General features: G+C 36.0%; 2 protein-coding genes across 2 annotated transcripts; both read right to left on the reverse strand.

Annotated features, from left to right (window-relative positions):
- Positions 1 to 15,699: 15,699 nt before the first annotated feature.
- Positions 15,700 to 17,959, reverse strand: LOC141843454 (plant intracellular Ras-group-related LRR protein 8-like). Its single transcript, XM_074731513.1, has 5 exons — positions 17,779 to 17,959; positions 17,273 to 17,367; positions 16,776 to 16,940; positions 16,001 to 16,111; positions 15,700 to 15,843 (listed from the first exon to the last, which is right to left on the reverse strand). The coding sequence occupies exons 1-5, from the start codon at positions 17,951 to 17,953 to the stop codon at positions 15,700 to 15,702; spliced, it is 690 nt and encodes a 229-aa protein (XP_074587614.1). The 5' UTR covers positions 17,954 to 17,959.
- Positions 17,960 to 21,233: 3,274 nt separating this feature from the next.
- On the reverse strand, positions 21,234 to 23,570 carry LOC141843249 (pectinesterase-like). The gene is made up of 2 exons (XM_074731304.1): positions 22,609 to 23,570; positions 21,234 to 22,081 (listed from the first exon to the last, which is right to left on the reverse strand). The coding sequence occupies exons 1-2, from the start codon at positions 23,540 to 23,542 to the stop codon at positions 21,393 to 21,395; spliced, it is 1,623 nt and encodes a 540-aa protein (XP_074587405.1). The 5' UTR covers positions 23,543 to 23,570; the 3' UTR covers positions 21,234 to 21,392.
- Positions 23,571 to 23,875: the final 305 nt, after the last annotated feature.

Below are 23,875 nucleotides of genomic sequence, written 5' to 3' on the forward strand. Positions count from 1 at the left end.
GTGAAAAAAATAAGTAATTAATTAAAACTATAAATATGCATGTGTCTAGCTAGAGACTACGTACCTTGTACATGGATTTCGCATAGCCAAAAATGAAGTCAACACTGCCCTCGATCCAACATTCGTTGTAAAAATGTCGACCTCTGTAGTCACACAAGGTGTCTTGGTGGCCTAAGAAAGTACACCTATAGAAGGAATTCCTATCTCCCGCTACTAGTGCTGCCTCTGCTGCTTCAGGTGCATCATACATCCAGTTATATGAATTCTGCATCGAAATTAATTAAAGAGATAGAAGTTTAATTACATGCATGAACTCAGACATTACTAGGTTCTTATGTTTGTATAGTTAATTTCCAAAGCTTTCCCTATGCACATACAATATTACATTTCTTTTATACATTTATTATATTGTTTTAAGTCGATGCATAGACATATAGATATTAGAGAGGTTCGCAAAGAGTTCTCACTGCAAATGTAATATCGCGAGCAACAAAGTCATTCGCATAGACGATGAAGGTTGCACTTTTCCTATCACCGTGGTCATCCCAATCGATTCTAGTTTTGCTAGCACCTTCACCTTGGAGAACAATAAATGATTTTGACACCGATATGTTAACCTTCTCCCTACAACAAGTATCGTAAATAAAGTATTCATAACTTTGAACAAATGTATAAGAACTTAGGAGAAGAGATGGAACGTTGTAATATATATATATACCTGTAAAATCCTTGCTTTACATAAATTTGAACCCACTGCTGATTGCCATCAGGAATGGAATCGACAGCAGCTTGAATAGTTGTGAAATTTCCATACCCTCTCTGATCAACAGTAATGAATTGGGAGATCGAAGCAGCTCCATCTATGCACACACAGCTGCTCAATGCCAATAATAGCAGAAACGAGATGAAGGAATAATGCATGACGAAGATAAAGCAAATTTATAGTACTGAACAAGAGGACTGTTATGCATGCCAGAAACTAAGATTTTGACATGTATATAAAGAATTCTGGTTGATTGCATTGAATTTGGCTCTGGAAGGAATGAATTTACAATATTTTTTCACCATGAAGAAATTTTAAATGAAAGCAAATAGAAACGGTTGAAAGGAAAGTATAGGAAGGGTATATTTGGATTAGCATTAATTGTCGACAAAGTACGGTGAGAAAATTATGAATACATTTCAAATAATAAAAATAACTCACAATTTTGAGAAATAAAAATAATCATCAATATTTGGAAACAAATGGAAAAAATAACAAAAGATTATTAAGGTGCATATATATATATTCCAATCCATGGAGACTTGTGCTAACTGTTTAGCCATCCTTCCTATATCGGTACGTGAAGAATTGGACGGAAATATAATTAATATTTATTATATTCCATTTTATTTATTTGCAAGTACTAATTTATAGGATCACTTTAAAGGCCAAAGGAGGAGGGCTACAGAGGATCCTCTGGAAGCTTTTGGATTGTGTAGATTGATTGATTACCCAATGGGATTAAAAAGATTTTCGTTACCGCAAACAAGTAATGTTTTACTTATCAAACTATAAATATTGATTTATAAATACCGATTTAAGTGTTCAATTTGGTATTTTTAAAATTATATTGTAATTTCACAGTAGATGTAATGTATTCATAGTCATAAAAGTATGAATAATTGCATTGCTCGATTTTCCTTTTTCCCCTTCTCTTGACAAAATATGTAAAGCTCCCAAAAAAAAGAATTTAAATGAGATATTTTATTATACCTTGTGTCAAGTATGGAGCCCACACGATCTATTTGAGCGTATGTAAGAAAGGAGATGGAAAGATGTTGTAGCTTGGGAATATTTTCGAAAAAACGTTGTAATTTGGAAACATCCTCATAAATACGTTGCAGCTTGGTGACATTCATGTTCGAGAATATATGTTATCTGAAAAGACGTTGCGACTTAGAACATCCACGGAAATATGTTGCGGCATGACATTCTCGTTTGAGAATATACTCGTCCAAGTGCATACCCATCCGAGAACACCTTGTGAAAGACTGATTGAATCTATTATCCTGCAGTCCCTCTAGCTACCTGCTAGCACACTAGAGCATTGTTGTCCAAGAATGTTCTCTATATGTTGGTCCGGATTGTTCCGGCCAAAAATCGACGACAGTCAACCCTCCGGTCAAGGATATGCCACCTCAACCTGTGCGGGCCCGAGAAAAAGGGGACCTGCAAGATCACTGAAAAACGAACGGATTAGCTGACGCTGAGAAATCCCGGCAGGCCACTCCGACGCTCAAGTTAGGTTTCCGACGAAGGGAATAGTAGCAGAATGAAGAGACAGTAGTGAGTCTGTAAGAGATTCGATAGATCATTCATACCTGCGTGGGAACTGATATACCTGTGAAGAGAACCTTCCATCTGCCAACGAAGCAGGCTTTGGTGGTATCCGAGGGGACAACACTTGATGCTGTCTGACACCTGCGCCAGAAGGATGACATCGAGGGAACAAAGGCGACATGTCTGTAACCGTCTTCCAGCGTGGCGATGTACCTTACTCTTGTCGTTTAGCAAAAATGGGAAGATGGCAGCCACGGAGAGGAGGATCGTGGGGACACGAGTGTAACATTTTTCCTGCATACCAGTTCACACGCTTCTTTGTCTGTAGTGTTAACCGGACTTGAGCTAGGATTACTGTCGAAGTAGGAAGGTACCCGGGACCAGCAACGATCGGGTTTACATGGGACCAGTTGTGGTGCGTGTTGCCCGAGCGAGCCATGCACCGTGGGTGGATGACCGGGCAACTTGACAAGCTGTATTACGATGAGCAGACAAACCCAGTCTGGATTGGTTAAATGGTGTGGGTCCCGGGAAATGCACTCGGAAGGTAAGTTAAGCTCGGGACTGATCCTGCTTAGTATTAGCCGGGCAAGCCATGCGCCGCGGAGGGATGGCCGGGCAAATAAGCAGTATGGATACAGCGAGCAGGTTACACGATGCGTATCCCAGGAAGCGAGCCTAGGAAGCGGGAGGTGCTTGGGAATGATCATTCTTAGTGTTAGCCGAGCGGTTTATGTGGTATGGAATGATGGCCGGGACATAATATGAGGGTCTGGCAGTGTGTCTCCCGGGAGGCGATCCAGCAGTATAACTGACATCCGGGAAAAATCATAGATGATAACAGCCGGGCGAACCACTCTCCGTATAGGGATGGCCGGGCAATGGAACGCTAGCTGGGTCAGGTTGAACAGGCTAAGTGAGCTCCCGGGAGATGGTCTATCGGACCTCTCAGGTCCCTTTGACTGAGGGTATCAATAACGAGACCATGGGCCCCGAAGCCTGCCACATCAGTCAATCTGTTGACCTTTAGGCCGTGCATGACCGGGCAAGACCACCTTGACCGTGGGCTCCGAAGTCGGCCAGGCTGGGCGATCTATTGACCAACCGTGCCATGTCAGGCCGGGCAAGACTTACCACATCACGGATCATGAGAATATCTTCGCTTTCAGAATATCTCTCTTGATTTTTAATCCCTTCATCTTTTAAATCTAATCATTTTTGTTGATGATGTCTTAAACATCCATTTGACAGGAGCTGTCAAAAAATGAAGGCTACAGATGTCGGTACACTGGACATGCATGCAAGTCTCATATACTGTGAGAGGGTCTTGACCTCATACTTAGATATGTCATCTGTGCAGGATCATGCCTTTGACGTAAGTCAAAGACCGTACCTTTGATTGCATGTAAGTACATGTGGCAGCCTCATGGGAGATATTTATAAAGGAAAGTGGGGAAAGCAAGAAGGGGGGATTGAAATTACTTAAAGTATTTATTTTACTAAGTTCGTTGAACTCTCTATTCTTTTAAGTCGTTCTCTCATGAGAAGACTACATTTCTCTTTTAGCTCCATGCTAACTTGACCGTTGAAGGGGTCATGCCAACTACGCTAGCCCCCACTGATGGATGTTAATGTGTAGGTGAAGGACTCGCTCAAGTACAAAAGGACAAGAGTTGTTGGTATGCATATTTTAGAGTAAATCGCTGGAGTGGATGGGAGCTCTACTAGCTTCTAAATCGAAGGAATCAGTGTGGTTGAGTCAAAAGTGAGGTGGAGGTATTGACCTGCATCAAATTGACGCCGTCTATAGAAAAGTGAGCAAAAGGCGTTGAGGAATCCAAAGACTGATGGTTTTGGAACAGAGATGTCGCCCATTTCTAATGGTCTCTGCATTTGTGCGCTGGAATGACTGTTTGCACCACCGCAATGTGAAGCTCGTCCCTCTCTCCCAATATCTTTCACTACCTATTTGGTGAGAATGGTCAACCTTGTGTTAACCATTTTTCTTGTCCGTGTTATCTTAGTCATATTGTACAGTTTTCCTTCATAGCTTCTCATCCATTAGATGCACTGAGCCCTTCCCGCTCGCTCTGATGCATCCTTCTCGCTCTATCGGAGTACTCTTCCGCAGCTCCTTGTACCTCAGATGCACTGAGCCGTTAGCTCTTTTCTCATGCTATCCTTCTAGCCCACTTGCGTCTTCTGCCAAAGTTCATCATCTAGAATACATGTGTTCACCTAAGTCTTTGTATATTTAGACGCACACATTAAACATAATTTTAACTTAATTTCAGACTTATTTATCACACATCAAAATTCTACTAGGGTACTAACAATCTCTTATTTTTTGACTTTGATCAACTAAGTTTGAAATTAGATAAATGAATAAAAATAAAGCAAGTAAAATGTAGCAAATAAGTTAAGCATTGAATATTCTAACTCCTCTGCATCATTTATGCTTAATTTTCTATTTCTCTTTTTTTTTTACAACAAAAAAAAAAGAGGTTATATAAAAAAAATTGATACTAAATATTGAGGTTATAAAAATTTCTCAATTTTTTTAGATATAGAGCACAATAACTTTCATCATGAAAAATTAATTTCATCAAAAATTTATTTTAATTAATTTTTTGATTATAAAAAATATGATATCTTTTGATAATTATTAAAAAAATCAATCGTTCAAAAATTTTAAAATTTTATATGATGATAGAAAACATATCACATTTTTACAGAAAAATAATTTTCATAAAAATTTTATATAGAATATTCTAAAGAATTATTTTTGCATATCGAATCAACCATAAAAAAAAAGTTTCTTAGTTGACTATCCTATAAAATTTTTAAGTAGTTAAAATTAATTTTGAAACCCAAAATAAATTTAAATCTACTAGATTTATCAAATATTCTTTTGAAATGAATAATTTTGATACTTTTCTAATTTGACCCCTTGAAATTTTTATAATTATATTTTGGTCTTTTATACAATTTATCTGAACTAGTAGAAAATTTTTTAAAGGATAATGTTACAGAATCTACTTGATCCTTTAGTCTTAAATTTTTAATTATTAATTTTTCATATTCTTCCTTAGGGCATGTACTAGAAAATTTATTTTCTAGCTCAAGATTTATTTGTTTGAATTTCATATTTTTTTTTAGCTTTACATAATGACCTAGATAACATTTCAATTGTGTCGCAAAGTTGAACGGATGGCAAGTTACATATTTCACTTACTGTTTCAAATTTTTTGGTTGAGGCTCCTCCTGCACTATTACTTTCGTCGCTTGATGTCGAGCTTTCTGACTCTTCTTGATGTGCTACCATTAATGCAAGTTCCGCTATTTGTTCGGACTTTGAATCTTCTGAGGAGTCATCCTAAGTTACTTTTAAACTTTTATGTTTGGGCTTCATCTTTTCTTTGGTTATCTTCTTGAGTTTGGGGCAATTATCCTTGATGTGACCTTCTTTGTCACAGTTCAAGCACCTTACTTTTCTTTTATCCTTTATTAACAATCTTGAGGCATGTTTCTTATTAAACTTATTAGATGCAAATAATTTCTTTATTTTTCTTACTAGGTATGTTTCTTCATCCATCTCTAAGGATGTGTTCGAATCTAAGTTGTCTTTCTTAACTTGCAGAGCGATGTTGTTGTTTAGTTGTTCTATGCCTTTAAATCTCGCACATCAAGATTTATGTAATTCCAAGGTCAAAAATAATTCTTCTAATGTATTTACCTTCAAGTTCTTCGAGATGTAATACGAGTCCACTATTGATGTCCACTCTTGGGTTCTTGGAAATGCATTCAATATATATTTGAGAGTGTCTTGATTTGTAACTATCTCTCTGAGGTTGTTGAGACAGATGATTATCTCTTTTAGCTTCGCATGTAGTTGTGTCATCATTTCTCCCTTCTCTAGTCAGAGATGAGTTAGTTGATTCCTCAATAAGTTCCTTCTGACTAGCTTTATTTCTGAGGTCCCCTCCTGAAGTTCCAGGAACTTTTCCCAGAGATCTTTGACCGAGTTATAGTGACCTATCTGGTTGAGCTCGTGTACAACTAACACATTAAAAAGATGGAACCATGCCTTACCATTAGCTGTGAACTCATCTCATTGTTTTTTCGTCCATCATTGTTCATCGATTTTTTCTCCATCTTCGTTCCTATGCATTTCGAAACCATGTTTAATACAAATCATTATTTTAAAATTTATTTTGAAAAATACCTCCATTTTTTTCGGATTATGAATTCACCCTTGAACTTCGATGGGTGAATGTTTGATCCGACCATTCCTTCCGATTTAGTTGCTGAGTTGGCGATTAGTCTTTCTGAGTGTGGCTCTGATATTAATTGTTGGTGCAACGGAAGTAGTTCGTGGATCGCTAGAGGGGAGGGGTGAATAGCGACCTGCAATAATAATCAACCTATTTCTCCTGCTAATTAACTAGCAAGGACACACACATATTAAAACACAAATCTATATCTATATATATATATAAACAGAGTTGTCTGTCTAAAAATTTCCCGCCTAAACATCATTTCTATAAATAGACATATTTATTTATATGGAAATAAACTTACACAACTATAATTGATTGATAATACAATTTTTCATCCATATTAATACCACATATCTTTAAATGTATTTTAATTTATATTAAGCATAAACTTTAATGCTCGAATTATTATTATTAAATGGTAAAACACAGATTCCTAATATATTGAATAAATTTGATGGTAAAAAATATCACATATTACAAATGATGGTGAGGTTGCATACACTCTATAAATTAGGATTGCAATATATTCATTCACTCACTTTAGGCTGAAATAAAAAAAATGGCTCCTCTATTTAATCTCATCCGAGAGGTTAACCATTCGAAAATGCAATGGGCATTGAAACTCCGATTAGTTCGTTGTTACGATCTACCTGCATATGGAAGCAATGGAGATTTTAGCTTGGAGTGTGTCTTTCATAATAAAGAGGTTATATATTTTTTTTACGTATATATCTGATTATTGTTAGAAAATACAAATATTTACTCTTTCTATCTATTTGTAGGGTGAACGCATACATGGAACAATAAAACGTCCGATCATAGAGAGAGTGAAACTCATTCTCAAAGAAGGTCATGTATTTGCCATAAAAAATATCATTGTTGCAGAGAATCGAATGAAGTATAAGACAACAACAAATAAATACAAGATTAATTTTATTGCAAAAACTCATGTATGTGAAATTTTTGATGATATTTTTCGATAATGATTTATGAATTCAAGTCTTTTAGTGAATTGAAGAAAACAGATTCTGTTGATGAGAACATACTTTTTGGTAAGTTAATTTTTTTTGTTCCATGATTAATTGATCAAACATTTTATCTGATAGCTTAAAAATTTTTTTCTCAAGATGTCATTGGAAAAATGGTTGCACAGAGACTCTCCTCAAAGTAAAGAATTTGATGGTCGTCTTACAAAGCTTCTTGATTTTGTCTTAGAAGATTCGGAGTAAATATTATTTTAATTTTCTTTTAATTTGTGGGGAGACTTTGTCAATGACATCATGACATCTTACATATATTATTTTAATATTTTTAATAATCAATTATTTTACTATTTTTAGGAACAATAAGCTATCATGTATCTTGTGGGGAAACTTTGTCAATGACATCATGACATATTTGAAAAAAGTAGATGAAGAATCTGTTGTTATCATTCTATAAATGTGTCGAGCAAAAAAATTTAGGGTGAAGTGCGTGTTTCAAATACTTTCTATGTTAGCAAGATGATAGTAAATGGAAATTTGAATGAAATTATAGAATTTAGTAATAGGTAATTTCGATTATTCAATTTTGTATTAATATATATTCATTTTATATATATAACTAAATATTATTGTAATATTCATTATATATATATAACTAAATATTATTGCAATGTTCATTTTAATAATTACTGCGGATTGTAATATCCAAAATTCAATCAACACTATTTCAGCGTCATTTGTACAAACAATCTTGGAAGAACTTTAGATTGCAAAGGATTGTTTTAGGACTATAGAGCAAGTTTCTGAAAATAATGAGGTCTAATTTAAATTTTATTCTATGATTCGTAACAGAATCTAATATAAAATATATTGTTATCTACATTTCCCTATTTCATCTAAAATTAAGTTACATTTTAATAATCATGACATTTTATACTTTTTTTCTAATTGTACAATCTATAGCTAATTTAGTTTATTTGTATTTTAATTATTTATTCAAACACTCATACTTATTATTTTAATTGTTAATTATATAAAATAACATCTAGTATATATCGTGCATTGCATCAGGTGAAATACTAGTATATATCATCCATATTAATACCACATATTTTTAAATACATTTTAATTCATATTAAGCATAAACTTTAATGCTCAAATTATTATTATTAAATAATAAAATATAGATTCCTAATATATTGAATAACTTTAATGGTAAAAATTAAAATTTTCATCCATATTAATACCATAGATTTTTAAATGTATTTTAATTCATATTAAGCATAAACTTTAATGTTCGAATTATTATTATTAAATAATAAAATATAGATTCCTAATATTGAATAACTTTAATGGTAAAAATATAACTTTTCATTCATATTAATACCACAGATTTTTAAATGCATTTCATATTAAGCATAAACTTTAATGCTCGAATTATTATTATTAAATGGTAAAACACAGATTCCTAATATATTGAATAACTTTAATGGTAAAAAATACCATATATTACAAATGAGGGTGAGGTTGCATACACTCTATAAATTAGGATTGCAATATATTCATTCACTCACTTTAGGCTGAAATAAAAAAATGGCTCCTCTGTTTAATCTCATCCGAGAGGTTAACCCTTCGAAAATGCAATGGGCGTTGAAACTCCGATTAGTTCGTTGTTACGATCTACCTGCATATGGAAACAACGGAGATTTTAGCTTGGAGTGTGTCTTTCATGATAAAGAGGTTGTATATTTTTTTTACGTATATATCTGATTACTGTTAGAAAATATAAATTAAATATTTACTCTTTCTATATATTTGTAGGGTGAACGCATCCATGGAACAATAAAACGCCCGATCATAGAGAGAGTGAAACCCATTCTCAAAGAAGGTCATGTATTTGCCATAAAAAATATCATTGTTGCAGAGAATCGAATGAAGTATAAGACAACAACAAATAAATACAAGATTAATTTTATTACAAAAACTCATGTGCATTATGTTAGATTGCTGTTACATCACATAATTCTTTTTAACCCTTTGGTACATATTTCAAGTCTTTGTCCATTCCCGTAGCACCTTTTTTTCCAAAAAAAGACCTAGCTAATAGGTTTGAATGCTCTTTCTATAGGATCCTCTGGTGACCAAAGGCGCAACCCTTGTTCCATTGCTTGGTATTGATGTGTGGGAACATGCGTACTACCTACAGGTAAATAAAATAATAACCTCTTTTGCCATATGTTTACTGCATGAACACCAATTTGTGGCATGCTTGTATAGTTGCATTCTAAAGAGGATATTGTGATTATACTCCTAGAATGATGCAAGCTCAAGCAATCACTTCAGAAAATCTGGAAGCATTCCCAGTTTATTTATTTATAATAATAATAATAATAATAATTATTATTATTATTATTTATATTCTTGAACCTAACAAACATGTATTTTTTCACGATCTTATTCTCTTTTGTGCGTGCATTTAATTCATATCATCATTTTTAGAAGCAAAATTTCCCCTTACCCTTCATGCTTGTTTTAGCAAAACAGCCCTACGCTTCTTAGAATGTGGTGGTCAATTCCACATGGTAGCTATCAGACAACTGAGGACAAATTTAAACTAATTTCATTTCAAAACATGTAAATTCTTTCAAGTCTGCCTCAATTGACATGGTGCAGCTATGTACACTTTGAATTCTTGCCACATGACCTTGATTTTGTTACTTTAATACCACTTGATAGCCAAGTCAATTTCTCCTCATCTGATCACAAACACATCAACAACAACAACAACAACAACCAAACCTTATCCCACTAGATAGGATCATTTGACCACAAACACATATATCCTTTAAATGACAAATTATATAAAACTTTTATATTTTTGGGACTGAAAGTATTTTACTGCCATGTGTTTAAAATATATTTTATATAGTAGCAGCAAGATTAGAAGACAGTATTCAATCACATTGCCATGAGACAAATTATTAGAAAGGTTATATATACTGTATATATATATATTAACTTTACTTCCACGTTTCACTAGGGTGATGATTTGCTGCTATTGATCCATAGTAACTATCTGGCTTTGTCACTTGCTGCTTGCTGAACCTTGTTTCTGCTGTCTTACAGTACAAAAATGTGAGACCTGACTATCTTAAGAACATATGGAAAGTGATAAACTGGAAATACGCAAGTGAAGTGTATGACAAAGAGACTGCTTGATGATACTTCTTGAACCCTGGATGACCCCTAGATGATTCATCCTACCAAATAAAGACGAACTGTAGTCACCTGACGTTCTCCTTTTGTTGCCATGGATTGAATAATCAAGGTCTCTCATTCTCTGGCACGGTTGGCACGTTCAACTAGCAAGAGATTATGTACTCTCTGTAGAACATAACTGTTATGGGTTGTGCAATGTGCCATTCTCTGCATGGTACTTTTCACACAAAATCAGGTATTATACGTATGTTTTCTAACTAACTAGAATATAAGCCCCCAAAGAATCTTATCCAAAGGCTTTGAAGTTGTTAGAACGTCATCCAATGTTAAACAAGATTGATGGTCTAACACAATGTTAAGGATGATCTTAAACTAATACGGATGCTTACACATTTTGTTGTCAAACCTTCAATAGAAGGATTATGTACGTGTGTTTATTTTTTTAATAGGCATACCATTCTCCATGTTCTAGTGCCTTTGGCAGACGCAAGTTACCTTAATTGATTTGTCCTACTATTCTATGAACTTCTGTGCTAGTTTGACGTTTCTGAGTAGAAGCAAACTCTCATACACTATTTACCTCATCAACTAAAAGAAACAGAGACAACTCTGGTTCAACATGTAATAGTAGAACGATGAGTTCCTTCTATTCATCACTCATGCCAAAACCACAGATTTCCAAGCAGGCAGGTATTCAGGCGATCTAATTGATTCATGCTAGCTTTTGTTAAATCTCGTTCCGTGTCATAGCTTTTGTGTTTTTTTCTGTAAAAGGTGGAATCCGCCACCCCAGCGGCCTCTTACGGTCGATCTCACGATCATCTGTGAGGAGGTAAAGTCTTTGTATTTTCATTTCACGGTCTAGTGAATAAAATTTAAAATAAATAAATGTAATTCTCATGTTGGTCCTTGATAAGAGCCTGGTTGGGTTGTAAGGATGATTGGTTTGAAACTAATCTGTAGCATCAAAATGGTTCTCTTTCCTTTCAGTATAGAATAGTCGAGTATCTTTCTAGAATTTTTACTAATTAAGCACTAGTTATATAGCAAGTGGAGTGACCACTATCCAACCTGTTACTAGTTACTGGATGAGCCAAAAATTAGATGTTCAAATAGGTTTAACTTTATTCTAAACGAAAATTAATTTTACATGATATCAGAACACTTTATAATCAAAGATAATGATGTTTTTTATTTTTTTCTTCTCATTTTGCATCCCTCTCCGACTTTAGAAAAGTCGACAAGAGGTGAGCTTTTTTACAATTAAAACATTCTTTTGAAAACTCATCTAATATCACGTGACATTTGAATGTATTATTTAATTATAATATTTATATAATTTTATTTCATTATAATCAATTCAATTCAACTATGCTCTGGAAACTATTTAACTATAACATTTGATTGCATTTGACGTGACAAATGTTACAGTTAAAACATTACGTCTATAAACTATTTGAGTAAATAATCAAATATAACGTTTAAGTATATTAAAGTGTGCCCTCATCTCACTGTACTATACTAAAATGTGATATACTTAATAAAATATTAATTTCAATTTGAATTCATTTTGTTACTACAATAAATTTTCAAAAGGTTTGATTTTATCCAAAAGGCATATTCAAATTTAAGAATTCTTAAAAGACGTACTTGATTTTGATTTTATCCTTCTTTTAGTGGCTTATTTCATTCACAATTTTTCGATGCATTCGAATCACATTTTAATTAAAAATTTATCTATTGGTTCGGATGGCAACGTTGAGCCTCGTGTTTACCTTACCTTTTCTTGTTTTATATGCAACCTATACAATCACAAAACATTGATGGAATTTCAACAGAGTAAAAATACCGATGACAAGAGTAATCGAGTAAACCCTAAAAGGTGATCTAAATTTTGACATCGCTTAAACTTTAAAGACTGGTTGTTCTTCGAAGAAGGTTTCAACATGCAACTTACTCGATATTTTTTCATCGATTCTCTTCAAGATTTTCTCATGTATGTTTCTAGTTTATTTATTTATTTATATCGATTACAATTGAAAAGATTGTTTTAGAGTTTTTTCTCCTCCATTTCTATGTAGTGAGGTTTTTGTAAACTAATACAATCATCCGATTATAATATGGTTAGTTTTCTTACATGAGATATTAAATGGTTAACAAATAGAAAAAATATATTATATTTTAGAGGTTTAAGTTTCTACAACTTATTAGTAGTGTTTTTTACAACTTGATGTTGAAATTTCAAAACTTAAAAGATGTACATTAGTTTGAAATTCTAACACAATGGTACTGAACATTATATTCCAATATCATTTCGATTCTAAACTTTTTAAGTTCCAACACTACTTTGGTGCTGAACTGACTATTATGGTGTTGATGATTTAAATTTAGTACCCTATTAGTTCTATGTCAATTTACATCATATCTCCATGCTCATCTCTTCCATTAAATGTCAAAATCCATTGATGGACTTAGTCATTTCATATTGGTAAAATTTCATAACAAAATTAAAAAAAATCCAAATACCATAGATCAAAAATTATTGATGGACCTAGAGTGCTTTGACCCATTACAAGTGATACAGGTTTCTAAAGTGCTCAGGAGTCTATAGTCTTTATGTGCCTAGGTTTCTGAAGGTTTTTAAAAATTTATGACTTAAGGCAATTGACATATACATATAACATATCCAAATTAACTTTATGGGATGTCAACATCTAGGCATGGACACCATAAATAACTTTTACACACTCATCTCTTCCATTAGATGTAAACTTTTTAGAAATCCAAATCCTCTATATCCATCAATGAGGTTCAGTTAAAACTCATTGATGGACTTAAAGAGTTCTGATCGGGCATATTCCAACTTCTGTGGGTTTATTAGGTGAACTTGAGTTTAAATAAGCCCTCCTTTACTGTTTTAAAGTGTTCCCAATAGTGATTACAATGATTTAAAACTTTCATAACATAGTGGTGTTGGTTTTCGAAGACCAACACTACTGTGGTGTAGGTTTTCAAAGACCAGTACTACTGTGGTGTAGGTTTTCAAAGACTATCACCAATTAGGTGAACATGAATCTGAATATGCTTTCATTGACTAATTCAAGGCCCTCCCAATATTTCTCAAAATGATTTTAAACTTCATCAGACTGTGGTGCTAGTTTTTGAAGATTAACACCAATATGGTGATGGTATTTAGAAATTAGCACCATAGTCTGTGCCAGTTGATATGTGGTCATAACTTTGCCTATGTGCCTTAGTAACAGGATTGGACACAATGTATATCTTCTACACAATATTATCTTCCATCCCATTTTAAGTTTTTGAAAATCTAAGTCCCCTATGTCTATCAATGGAGTTTCATCAAAATCCATTGATGGTCTTAGAGGGCTTTGATTGAGCTCATTTCAACTCCTATGTATTTATCATATAAACATGAGTCTGAATATGCCCTCGTTTACTAATTCAAGACCCTCCCATCATTCGTCAAAATAATTTTAAACTTTCATTAAGTTGTGGTGTTGGTTTCTGAAGACCAACACCAATATGGTGCTAGTATTCAGAAACCAACACCATAATCTGTGCTAGTTGGCACGTGACCATGACTTCGTCTATGTGTCTCAGTAATAAGATTGGATACTATGTATACCTTCTATACAATATTATTTCTCATCTCATTTCAAGTTTTTGGAAATTTGAGTCTCGTAGGTCTATCAATAAGTTTCGATCAAAACTCATTGATGACCTTAGAGGACTCTAATCGAGCTCATTCCAACTCCTATGTGTTTATTAAGTGAATATGAGTCCGAATATACCTTCGTTTACTGATTCAAGGCCTTTTTAGCATTCATCAAAATGATTTTAAACTTTCATTAGACTGTGTTATTGGTTTTTGAAGACTAGCACCAATATAGTGCTAGTTTTCGAAGACCAACATCAATATAGTGTTGGTTTTTAAAGATCGATATTCAGAAACAACATCATAGTCTGTGTAGTTAGCACACGATCATAATTTTGCCTACGTGTCTTAGTAACAGGATTGGACACCATATATACTTTCTACACAATATTATCTTCCATCCCATTTTAACTTTTCAGAAATTTCGAGTACCATAGGTTATCAATGAGTTTCAGTGGGCTCTGATTGGAACCATTCCAACTCTTATGTGTATGAGTTTGAATATGCCCTTGTTGACTGATTTAAGACCCTCCTAGTGTTCCTCAAAATGATTTTAAACTTTAATCAGGCTGTGATGTTGGTTTTTGAAGACCAACACTAATATGGTGTTAGTTTTCGAAGACTAGCATCACAATCTGTGTCATTTGGCACATGATCATATATATCTTCTACATACTAACATCTCTCATCTCTCACATAATATTTTTTTTGGTGATGACTATATTTTTGATGAACTTGACTTGTGAGTCTTCTAGTCCTCTTAAATATCATTTTCCAGCTTTTATTTCACTGTCATTTTGCAACTACCTATGGGATATTTGGACCAAAAGTTAGAACACTAATCAACTTAATGAAGACCCAAATTATATAATATCCTTTACTCTAGCTTCATTAGTAAAGGAACAAACTCCTTCGCAACAACTTCTTGTGGTGTGAACCTTGTGATACCATATCCAATGTTCCTCATCTATCTTTCTAAGGAAAATTTTGGTCTGGAAATGCTAAACACAAAAAATTGCAATAGAAATAATCATTGTCATTAGAAATATAGAGTGAACAACCTAATAAACACTATCTCAGTACAAAGTGTATTAATTAACTATTTCTACAAACTTCATTAATCTGGCAAGAGGACATATTAGATTCATATGAAAAAGAAAAAGATTATTAAGCGGCCTTCACACAAAATGCTGCATAAATTTGATTACAACATTATGCTTAGAATAGCAATAATACATCAAAGAATCCATCTGCTACATACCAGTTTTGGTTAATTGATAAAATAGTCAAAGACTTCAGAGATGATAGACCCTCCCAACTTATGCTGTCATCAGTTATATTATTTGCATTCAGCAACAACTTCTAAAGACATTGAAAGAAATTCCAAAATCAAAACTTGTTGTATCTGGAAGATACTATTTACTATAAGTGGCCTTTGAAATTCTAAAACATGGTCGTACAGCTAGTGAGGATAAAATACTTTAATCAACAGCCAAAAAATTGGTTAAAGGAGAATTACATTCAGTGACTGCAATAATCCAACTTTAGTTGGTACTTCATGAATAAAGTTGTTGCTGATGTCCAATACTCTTACAGAAGATTCACAAGACCATACTTCTTCAGGCACTGCCTATCAATACATGAGAATATCATTCACAAGTAGAAGGAAGAAAAGCAGACTAGACAGTGTATATGTTAATGAATTTCTCAAGTAGAATGTTCGTTAACAATTGAATCCCATTAGACTAATTCGGATCAAATATAATCAAAATAGTCAGGCCTTATTTTAATTTGAAGTAATGCATGGAAAGCAGAAGTGATTAACTCGATCAAAAGTATTTTCAACTTTCAACGCTAAGGAATGTTTAGAAAAATAAATAATAATAATAACTAATGCAAAAAAAAATAAACACAAAAGCAACATCAGAACCAGTTGTCAGATGAAACCCCTCTAACACACAATGTGCAAGACCAGGTGATTCATTAGTATACATGCAAATATAAGTATCATATCAAAGTGATTTATAAAAATGGTCAAAATAAAACATTTGAAAATGATAGATTGACAGTTTAGCAACAAAGACAAAACTAGACAAAGGACAAGCTAAAAGTTTAAGAAGAAAAGGTTCTATTTTTGAAGCTTCAAAAATTCTATAAAAAATTGTAAAATATGGGCATTTATTCCACCAAAAATAAGTAAAAATATCTTGCCTCCAATAGAAAAAACTTATACTGACATTAAGTGGTCATTTAAGACAACAGACGCTCATTTGCTGATTCACTCCCATTGGTACCTCTAAATGGCACTCCGATAAGGCTACAACACCAGTCAATTTCCATTTTTCAGGCCGACTTTTCTCAATAAATGTCTTTGTGTGACTAACTTGAGCTTTCTTAGCATCGAGAATCCTCCTTGAGTTAGCTGTTTGAGATGTAGAGTCTTTAGTTATGGGGCCATCCTGTTCGCAAGAAATTCTCAATAATTATTATACTAGTTAAAAGAAACTTAACAGTAAAGGATAGTGTCATACAAAGTGGATAGTGAACAAAGAAACAACCTGCAATTTTCTCCCAATTGTCTGAGAGATCAACTTTGCTACAATATTATCAGCACTTGGGTATATTTGCAATTGAACAGTATCTTAAAGAAATATAAATTATAGCATCTTGAAAACATGTGTTACAGGATTTCATGCACTGTCAATCAGCAGGCATGACAATAGACAACTATATCTTATTGCAAGGTAAAGCAAACCAACACTAAACATAATCACAAAAGACAGGAAACTACCCCTTGATGAAGACCTTGAGACGCTATCAGCATGAGCTTCGTACCATTGGTTACTGGAACTGACTTCAAGCTCACTTTATCTGTAAGAACTCTCCCTGCCATAAATAAAGTTCAGCAATCTCACGTTTCGATATCCACAACAATATCAATAGCAATGCTGCAAAACTTGTAGTTTATTTAAACTCTAACTAAAGCATAATCTCAATCGCATGTGCAGGTAATAGGAGCGCTCGGTTAACTGGCTTTTCGCTGCCTAAATCAGCTAATCAAAAAACATAAAAGTCCAGAATCAGTCCAATACATCATTACAATCACCAGCTCACCAATTTACAAATATTTACACATTACCGACATCAAGTTAAATTAGCTAGAGAGAGAGATCATCCCTGGAACCGCATTATAGATCCTTGGATAAACAAACAGTTTGAAATTACCCTAGTTCAAAGCAATATCGGCTACGGCGTTGGCCTCTAATTGGATGGAAAAGAGAGGAAGGAGGGGCACACCTTTGAAAATGAGGGTTTGACCACGAGGGAGGACGTTGGTGAGTGGCTGGAGAAGGGATTTCAGTTCATCAACGGTAGCGTCCTCCGGTAGGGAGACGGGAAGCGTCCGCCCGGTGAACTTGACGTGGACGGTCATGGTTGAGGAACCGCCGTCGACATCCTTCGACGCCTCCATGCTCGATTGCCCTATCTCTCTCCGGTCAGAAATTTTAGAGGGTTTGGTTTGAAATTTTTTTTATTTTTTATTTTTTATTTCTGTTTTTTATTTTCTGATTTAATTTTTTAAAAATAGAAAATATATTTAGTATGATATATTATTTTTTATTTTTTAAAAAATAAAACTAAAAAAATATGTTTGATTTGTTAATATGAAAAATTATAAATAAAATAATTTTTTTAAAAAAAAGACCATCTTATTCATACAAAAGAAAAAATAATACAAGAAGGAAATCAAATCTAATCCGACCGTGTGGGACCATATTTGGGTGGAAAATAAATTAAAATTAATTGATTTAAAAAATTAGATATCTAAATTAAAAATTAAAAATTAAAAATAAAATTTATCAAATAAATAATTATAGTATGATCAAAAAATCAAAAGAGGTCAGCATAATTTGATGAAAAGTTCAGCAAGGAAAAAAAATATTGAAGGGACAAAATATCAAGTAAATCAGATCAAATAGTCTGTTTTTGAGACGCAACTACGAAGACTTCTATCTCACCAACACATTGTTTGCGTCGACGGATCAATTCTTGCATTTCAATTCTCTTCTTTGGATGCTTCCTTCTCTGTTCCCATCCCTTCAAGAACAAGATTAGTAAAAAATGGTTTGTTACTGCCTTGTAACGATTCCGAAGTTAAGTTTTGGTTATTGAATTCCTAAATCTGTTCGAGCTTCTCTCTGCTACTTGGATATCGCTCAATGCCGGCCGCTTGGAATCATGGAGAGGGTTATCTCAACGTAAGACCTCCTTTCGCTACCTCCCGCACCGCAAGCTCGCACCTTCCGCCAACCCCTCTGTCGTCGACTCCCCTTCGCCGTAGTCCGTTTCGCCTCCCCGATCCTCGGCTTTAACTCAGAATAGAGAACCCCATCGCTTCTGAGGCTGAGAACTGCCTTTGACCCCCAAAGGCCGCTCCTTTCCTCTCCGCTTTATGGGAAACAGAAAAAAAAATCTGATTTTTAACGCCGGCACCATGGTTTCCATCGGAGGCGCCGGGTTTGTGGAGGGCGAGGCGGAGATGCCTAAGTTGTTGGGGGTCGAAATTGCAACCCTTTAAGTTGGAGGAGAAAAGGAGCGATGAGGTAACGTCGGAGAGAAATTTAGAGGCATACGGCGTTACTGTAGCCGCGTTTTTGCATTTTCTATTTGTCTATCACACTATTTGTCTATCACAGTTTCCATTCTAGGTAGAAAATGATATTTTATCATTTTTTATTTTCTTAGAAAATGACTTTTTATTTTCTAAATAATGAGATTAGAAAATACAAAGTAAACAACAATTTCTATAAAATAAAAAAAAAACCAAACCAAACGCCTCTTAACTTCTCTAATTTATTTGCAATTTCATGATTTTATAGAATTAAAAATTGAAGGCGCTTTATTGGCTTTTATTTGCAATTAATTTTTGTATTTTCTATTTTCCAAGAAAATAAAAGTAAATATTTATTATTGTCTTTTGACACTAATCATATTATTTACGACAATTTACTAAAACGCCAATCAGATTTTCAAAGGTATTTAATTTTCATATTTATCAAAATACATAATACATAGTTGTTTCTTGTTAGATTCCTTCTTTTAACTTATTTACATACAGTTGAGGACAATATTATTGGGTCCAAAAGGATGTCTGCATCTCCACAATGGTATGATATTGTCATAAACCCTCATGGCTTTGTTCTTGAGCTCTCCCCAAAAGGCCTCATCCCAATGGAGATACTTTTCATCCTTTAAACTTCATGATCTTTCCCATGTGTTTTAGATGTGGGACTATGTTTGCACCCTTGCAACCCAACAATCCCCCCTCAAACAAAGGACCACTAGAAGCTCTCCTACCATTTCTCATGGTCCGGCTGTCATGTCCTCATGGTCCGGCTGCCATGTCCCGGCTGCCATGTCCCTCATGGTCCGAGCTTCCCTACTTCCTTTGTTTTTTCCCGAGGGTCCCCACATGGTTAGATCTGGATCATGACTCATCCGGCGGTTAGTCCGGTGAAGAGCGAGCCTCGCTCTGATACCAATTGTTGGGTCCAAAAGGATGTCCGCATCTCCATAATGGTATGATATTGTCCACTTTGGGCCTAAACCCTCATGACTTTGTTCTTGAGCTCTCCCCAAAAGGTCTCATCCCAATGGAGATACTTTTCATCCTTTTAACCCCATGATCTTTCTCATGTGTTTTAGATGTGGGACTATGTTTGCACCCTTACAACCCAACAAATATGAATCGGTTTCTAAATTTATTATATTGAATTGTGGAATCGACCACGCAACTTGAATGTTAGTTTCTTCGAGCCATTACAAATCTGGACCATCAATTAATTGATCGTAATAAATTTAATATCTCAATCCATATTTAAGAGTACGATTACATTGAGGATGAGACTGAGAGTGTAACAAGCTTAGTTTTAAATGTTTATGAGATGTCTAAAGTCATGAAGGAGAAAAATACTTCAAATCGAGATCATTATATTTTTAGGAATCTTCTAAGTATAATCATACCTTCATATATAAATTTTATAGCCTAGATAGATAATTATGAGTTTATGAAATTGTCACAACATTGAAATATTTTGTCATAAACTTGTTAGAGGACTTAGGTCTGTCAAATTCACTCACTAACACTATTACAAGGTTTTTAGAACTCCTTTACTTCTGACCATGTCAATATTTTAAAATTTCAGATACTATAGGGTCATTATTGAATTTTGATCAAAATTTATTAATGACTTTAAGTACCTCAAAAATACTTTAAACCAAGATAATTGCCTGAGTGTAGTTATGTTGAACTGTGGGTTTTTGAAATTGACACAATTTTAAAAACACTTCAAACCAAAATTATTACACTTCTAAAAGTCTTATGAGTCTAATTGTGGCTTCAGACAAAATTTTGTAACTTAGATAGAGAGTTATGGGGTTTTTTAAATTAATACATCTTTGAGATATTTTAATACACAGAGACTATATGTTTTGATGTATAAAAATTAGGTGCTCATACTTAAAGCGGTTCAATAAATTGCCGTAAATTTAAATAAAAGAAACATGTCATTTTTTTTATATAAAAAAGGTGGAATTTATTACTTTAGCAGTTTCGATCAATTGTATGATCATCTCTGTGTAAAGAGATAGATCCAGAAATTACAATTGATCATGAAAAATGTGTGATCTTTATTATATAGATTGTCATTGATTTTATTGATCACTAGCAATAAGCATAAGAATGTAGTTGATTCATGAAATTAAACATTTTATTAATTCCAAAATACGCGTAGCGACTGGACTACGTATGCATGAAAATAGAGCAAATTATTCGCTAAAATTGATTAAGGCCCCAAATAATTAACGGAGCCATGCCTCCATCCTGCTGCAGATATCTCAGGGATCGATGATTACGCTAATCCGGCGAGAAAAGGCACGGAAGTCAGCCATTCATCCCCCTGGATGAAGGCCGCCACCGTGAACTGACTCGCCTCGACGGAGCTGTTGATGACCCTGTAGCCCGGCCACTTCACCCTGTCGGTGGTGCCCGCCCCCGGTCCCCTGTTCATGTACTCCCCGTAATACAGAGTGTTCAGCGCGAAGCTCCCGTTCCACTCCAACCACCCCGCCGGCGCAATCAAGCTGCCGAGGGAGGACAGCATGAAGACGGTGCGGGAGTACTCCTTCCAGGGCCGACCGAGGTAGGTCCGGAAGCTGGACTGAACCGGCGCCAGGTCGGAGGCGGCCGCGACCTTGCAGTTATGAATGGAGATGCCGGTGTTCTGGTTGGGGTCCTCCCGCCCCTGCGCCGTGAAGATGTTCTGCTGGTTGTCGAGGGGGCGGCGGGCGTAGAGGCTGCAGTTCTGGAGCACCGCGGCGGCGTTGCCGAAGATGAAGTCAACGGTGCCGTAGACGTCGCAGTTGCGGAAGAACTGGCGGAGCGAGTGGACGTAGAGGGTGTCCTGGTAACCCACGAAGCTGCAGCGGTAGAAGGCGGAGAGGTCGGCGCCGACGCGGAGGGCCACGGCCTGGTGCTTGCTCGGGCCCGCCGAGTTCTCCACCGTCAGATCGCGCATCAGAAACCCGTCGCCCACCACCGCTGCATCAATCACCATCAACATTCATTAGTCAAATAAATCAGTAAAGGGCATCAATCACGCACGATCGATTTGTATTTTTCCGGAATTTGCGTTGTCAATTAATTAACTAATCAATCGGCGGAAGCAAAAAAACAAATCTGTGTTCTGAGTTCTGTCGGAGGAGTCGGCAAATTCTGTACTGTTCTCCCTTGTCTCCTATTTTGATCCACCTTCATTATGGCAGCCATGCGCATTTAATAATGTCTGTTCTGTTCGTTTACGTATAAATTTTACAGTGTAAGTTCAGAAATCTAGATTTCTTTTGTCAGATCTGCACAAATTTACTGATCGATATGCATGCACTCCTACTAAATGGCAAAAGAAGTTGGCAATTAATATGCTGTAATCCGCAGAATGGTTGAGAAATAAAAGCAAAAGGAGAACGGAAAAAAATGCAAATGAGTTAAAGCAGTGTCAGAATCAATTATTAATGGTGTCAGGGAACGAGATGCAAAGGAGGAGGAGGAGGAGGAATAGGTTTACTCACCGACGGTGGCCGACCGGAAGGTGGTCCATCCGTCCACCACGTTCCTGCTGGCTTTGATCACCGTCTTCCCGATCCCGTCGCCCATTAACATCAAGTTTTTCTTGTTCTTCGTCACCTCCACGTTCTCCAGGTACGTCCCCGCCTTCACGTAGATCACGAACCTCTGATTCGCGTTCCTCGGCGCCGCCGCCACCGCCTCGCTCACCGTCGTGAAGTTCCCGCTCCCGTCTTTCGCCACCACCAAGTCCGGCTTCGTCTCGTTCGTCGCCGCTTGCAGCAGCCTCCGGTCCTTCTTGGACACCCACACCGGGAACTCGGTGCTGGTGTCCAACTCGCCGTATCCCTCCAGGGCCTCCTTCCGGCGAGGTTCCCGCCGCCGAATCTTCCCCACCATGGCGAGGGAGTTGCTGACCATGTGCGACAGGTGGTTGAGCCGGCTCTCGATGGCGTGGCGGTATCCGCCGTCGTGGCCGACGTAGGCGAAGCCGTCGAGGCAGGTGTCCTGGTTGGTGATGGCGGCCGAGAGGACGGTGCGGACGTCGTCGATCAGGGAGCCCGCGTTGCGGCGGGAGAGGTCGGACGCGGCGACGACCAGCTCGTCGAGCGTCTGCGAGAAGAGATCGAGGCAGTCGGAGAGGGCGTAGCGCTGGCGGCCGTCCAGGTCGTACCTGTGGTGGCGGAGGTAGGTGGAGCAATTCTTGGCGGCGGCGTTGACGACTGCCTCAGAGGCGTTGATGGTGGCGCAGATGACGTCGGGGAGGGACTTGGCGTGGAGATCGGGGATGACGGAGAGGGTGGAGGCGCACAGTTCTGGGTACAGAGTGCCATCGCAGTGGTCGACGGCGGCGGGTGCTACCGGCGCCGGAAAAAGAAAACAGAAGACAATGCATGAAAGGGCGAGCTGGCTGCTAAAGATCATCGCCATGAAACTCATTTTTGAAAGGCTGAAGAATCGTGGAGCCTTTTCAGTGACTAGCGATCAGGAAAAGAGTGTTTTATATATATATTTATATACAAACTGTGGGGAAAAAAACAAATGGATCATGAGGTTGGGGCCGATGGAGTTTTTGTCTTTTATTTTTTGGGGAACATTTTCACGTGAATTGATTGATTGCAATTTAAATCTGGATATAAATTTGCAAAAGTACGTCAATAGATCTGTTGACTTTCGGTTCTCTGTGAACACCGACACTACAATTTTATTTTTATTTCTATTTTGCATGAAAAGCTATAAACTTTTATGATTCATATTCGGCCTCATCTACAG

The sequence above is a fragment of the Curcuma longa genome, chromosome 12, assembly GCF_044706935.1.
Source record: "Curcuma longa cultivar G26 ecotype Majalengka, Jawa Barat chromosome 12, ITB_CL_G26_1.1, whole genome shotgun sequence".
NCBI classification, from domain to species: domain Eukaryota; kingdom Viridiplantae; phylum Streptophyta; class Magnoliopsida; order Zingiberales; family Zingiberaceae; genus Curcuma; species Curcuma longa.

Excerpts from the sequence above, each read along its gene's own strand:
- LOC141843249 (XM_074731304.1), bottom strand. The coding sequence starts at position 23,542 with ATGAGTTTCATGGCGATGATCTTTAGCAGCCAGCTCGCCCTTTCATGC. Across the intron at positions 22,082-22,608 it reads CTTCCGGTCGGCCACCGTCG|CGGTGGTGGGCGACGGGTTT; the intron begins GTGAGTAAACCT and ends TGATTGATGCAG.
- LOC141843454 (XM_074731513.1), bottom strand. The coding sequence starts at position 17,953 with ATGGAGGCGTCGAAGGATGTCGACGGCGGTTCCTCAACCATGACCGTC. Across the intron at positions 16,941-17,272 it reads CTCAAGGTCTTCATCAAGGG|GATGGCCCCATAACTAAAGA; the intron begins GTAGTTTCCTGT and ends TCTTGCGAACAG. Across the intron at positions 16,112-16,775 it reads TATCGGAGTGCCATTTAGAG|GCAGTGCCTGAAGAAGTATG; the intron begins GTACCAATGGGA and ends ATGTATTGATAG.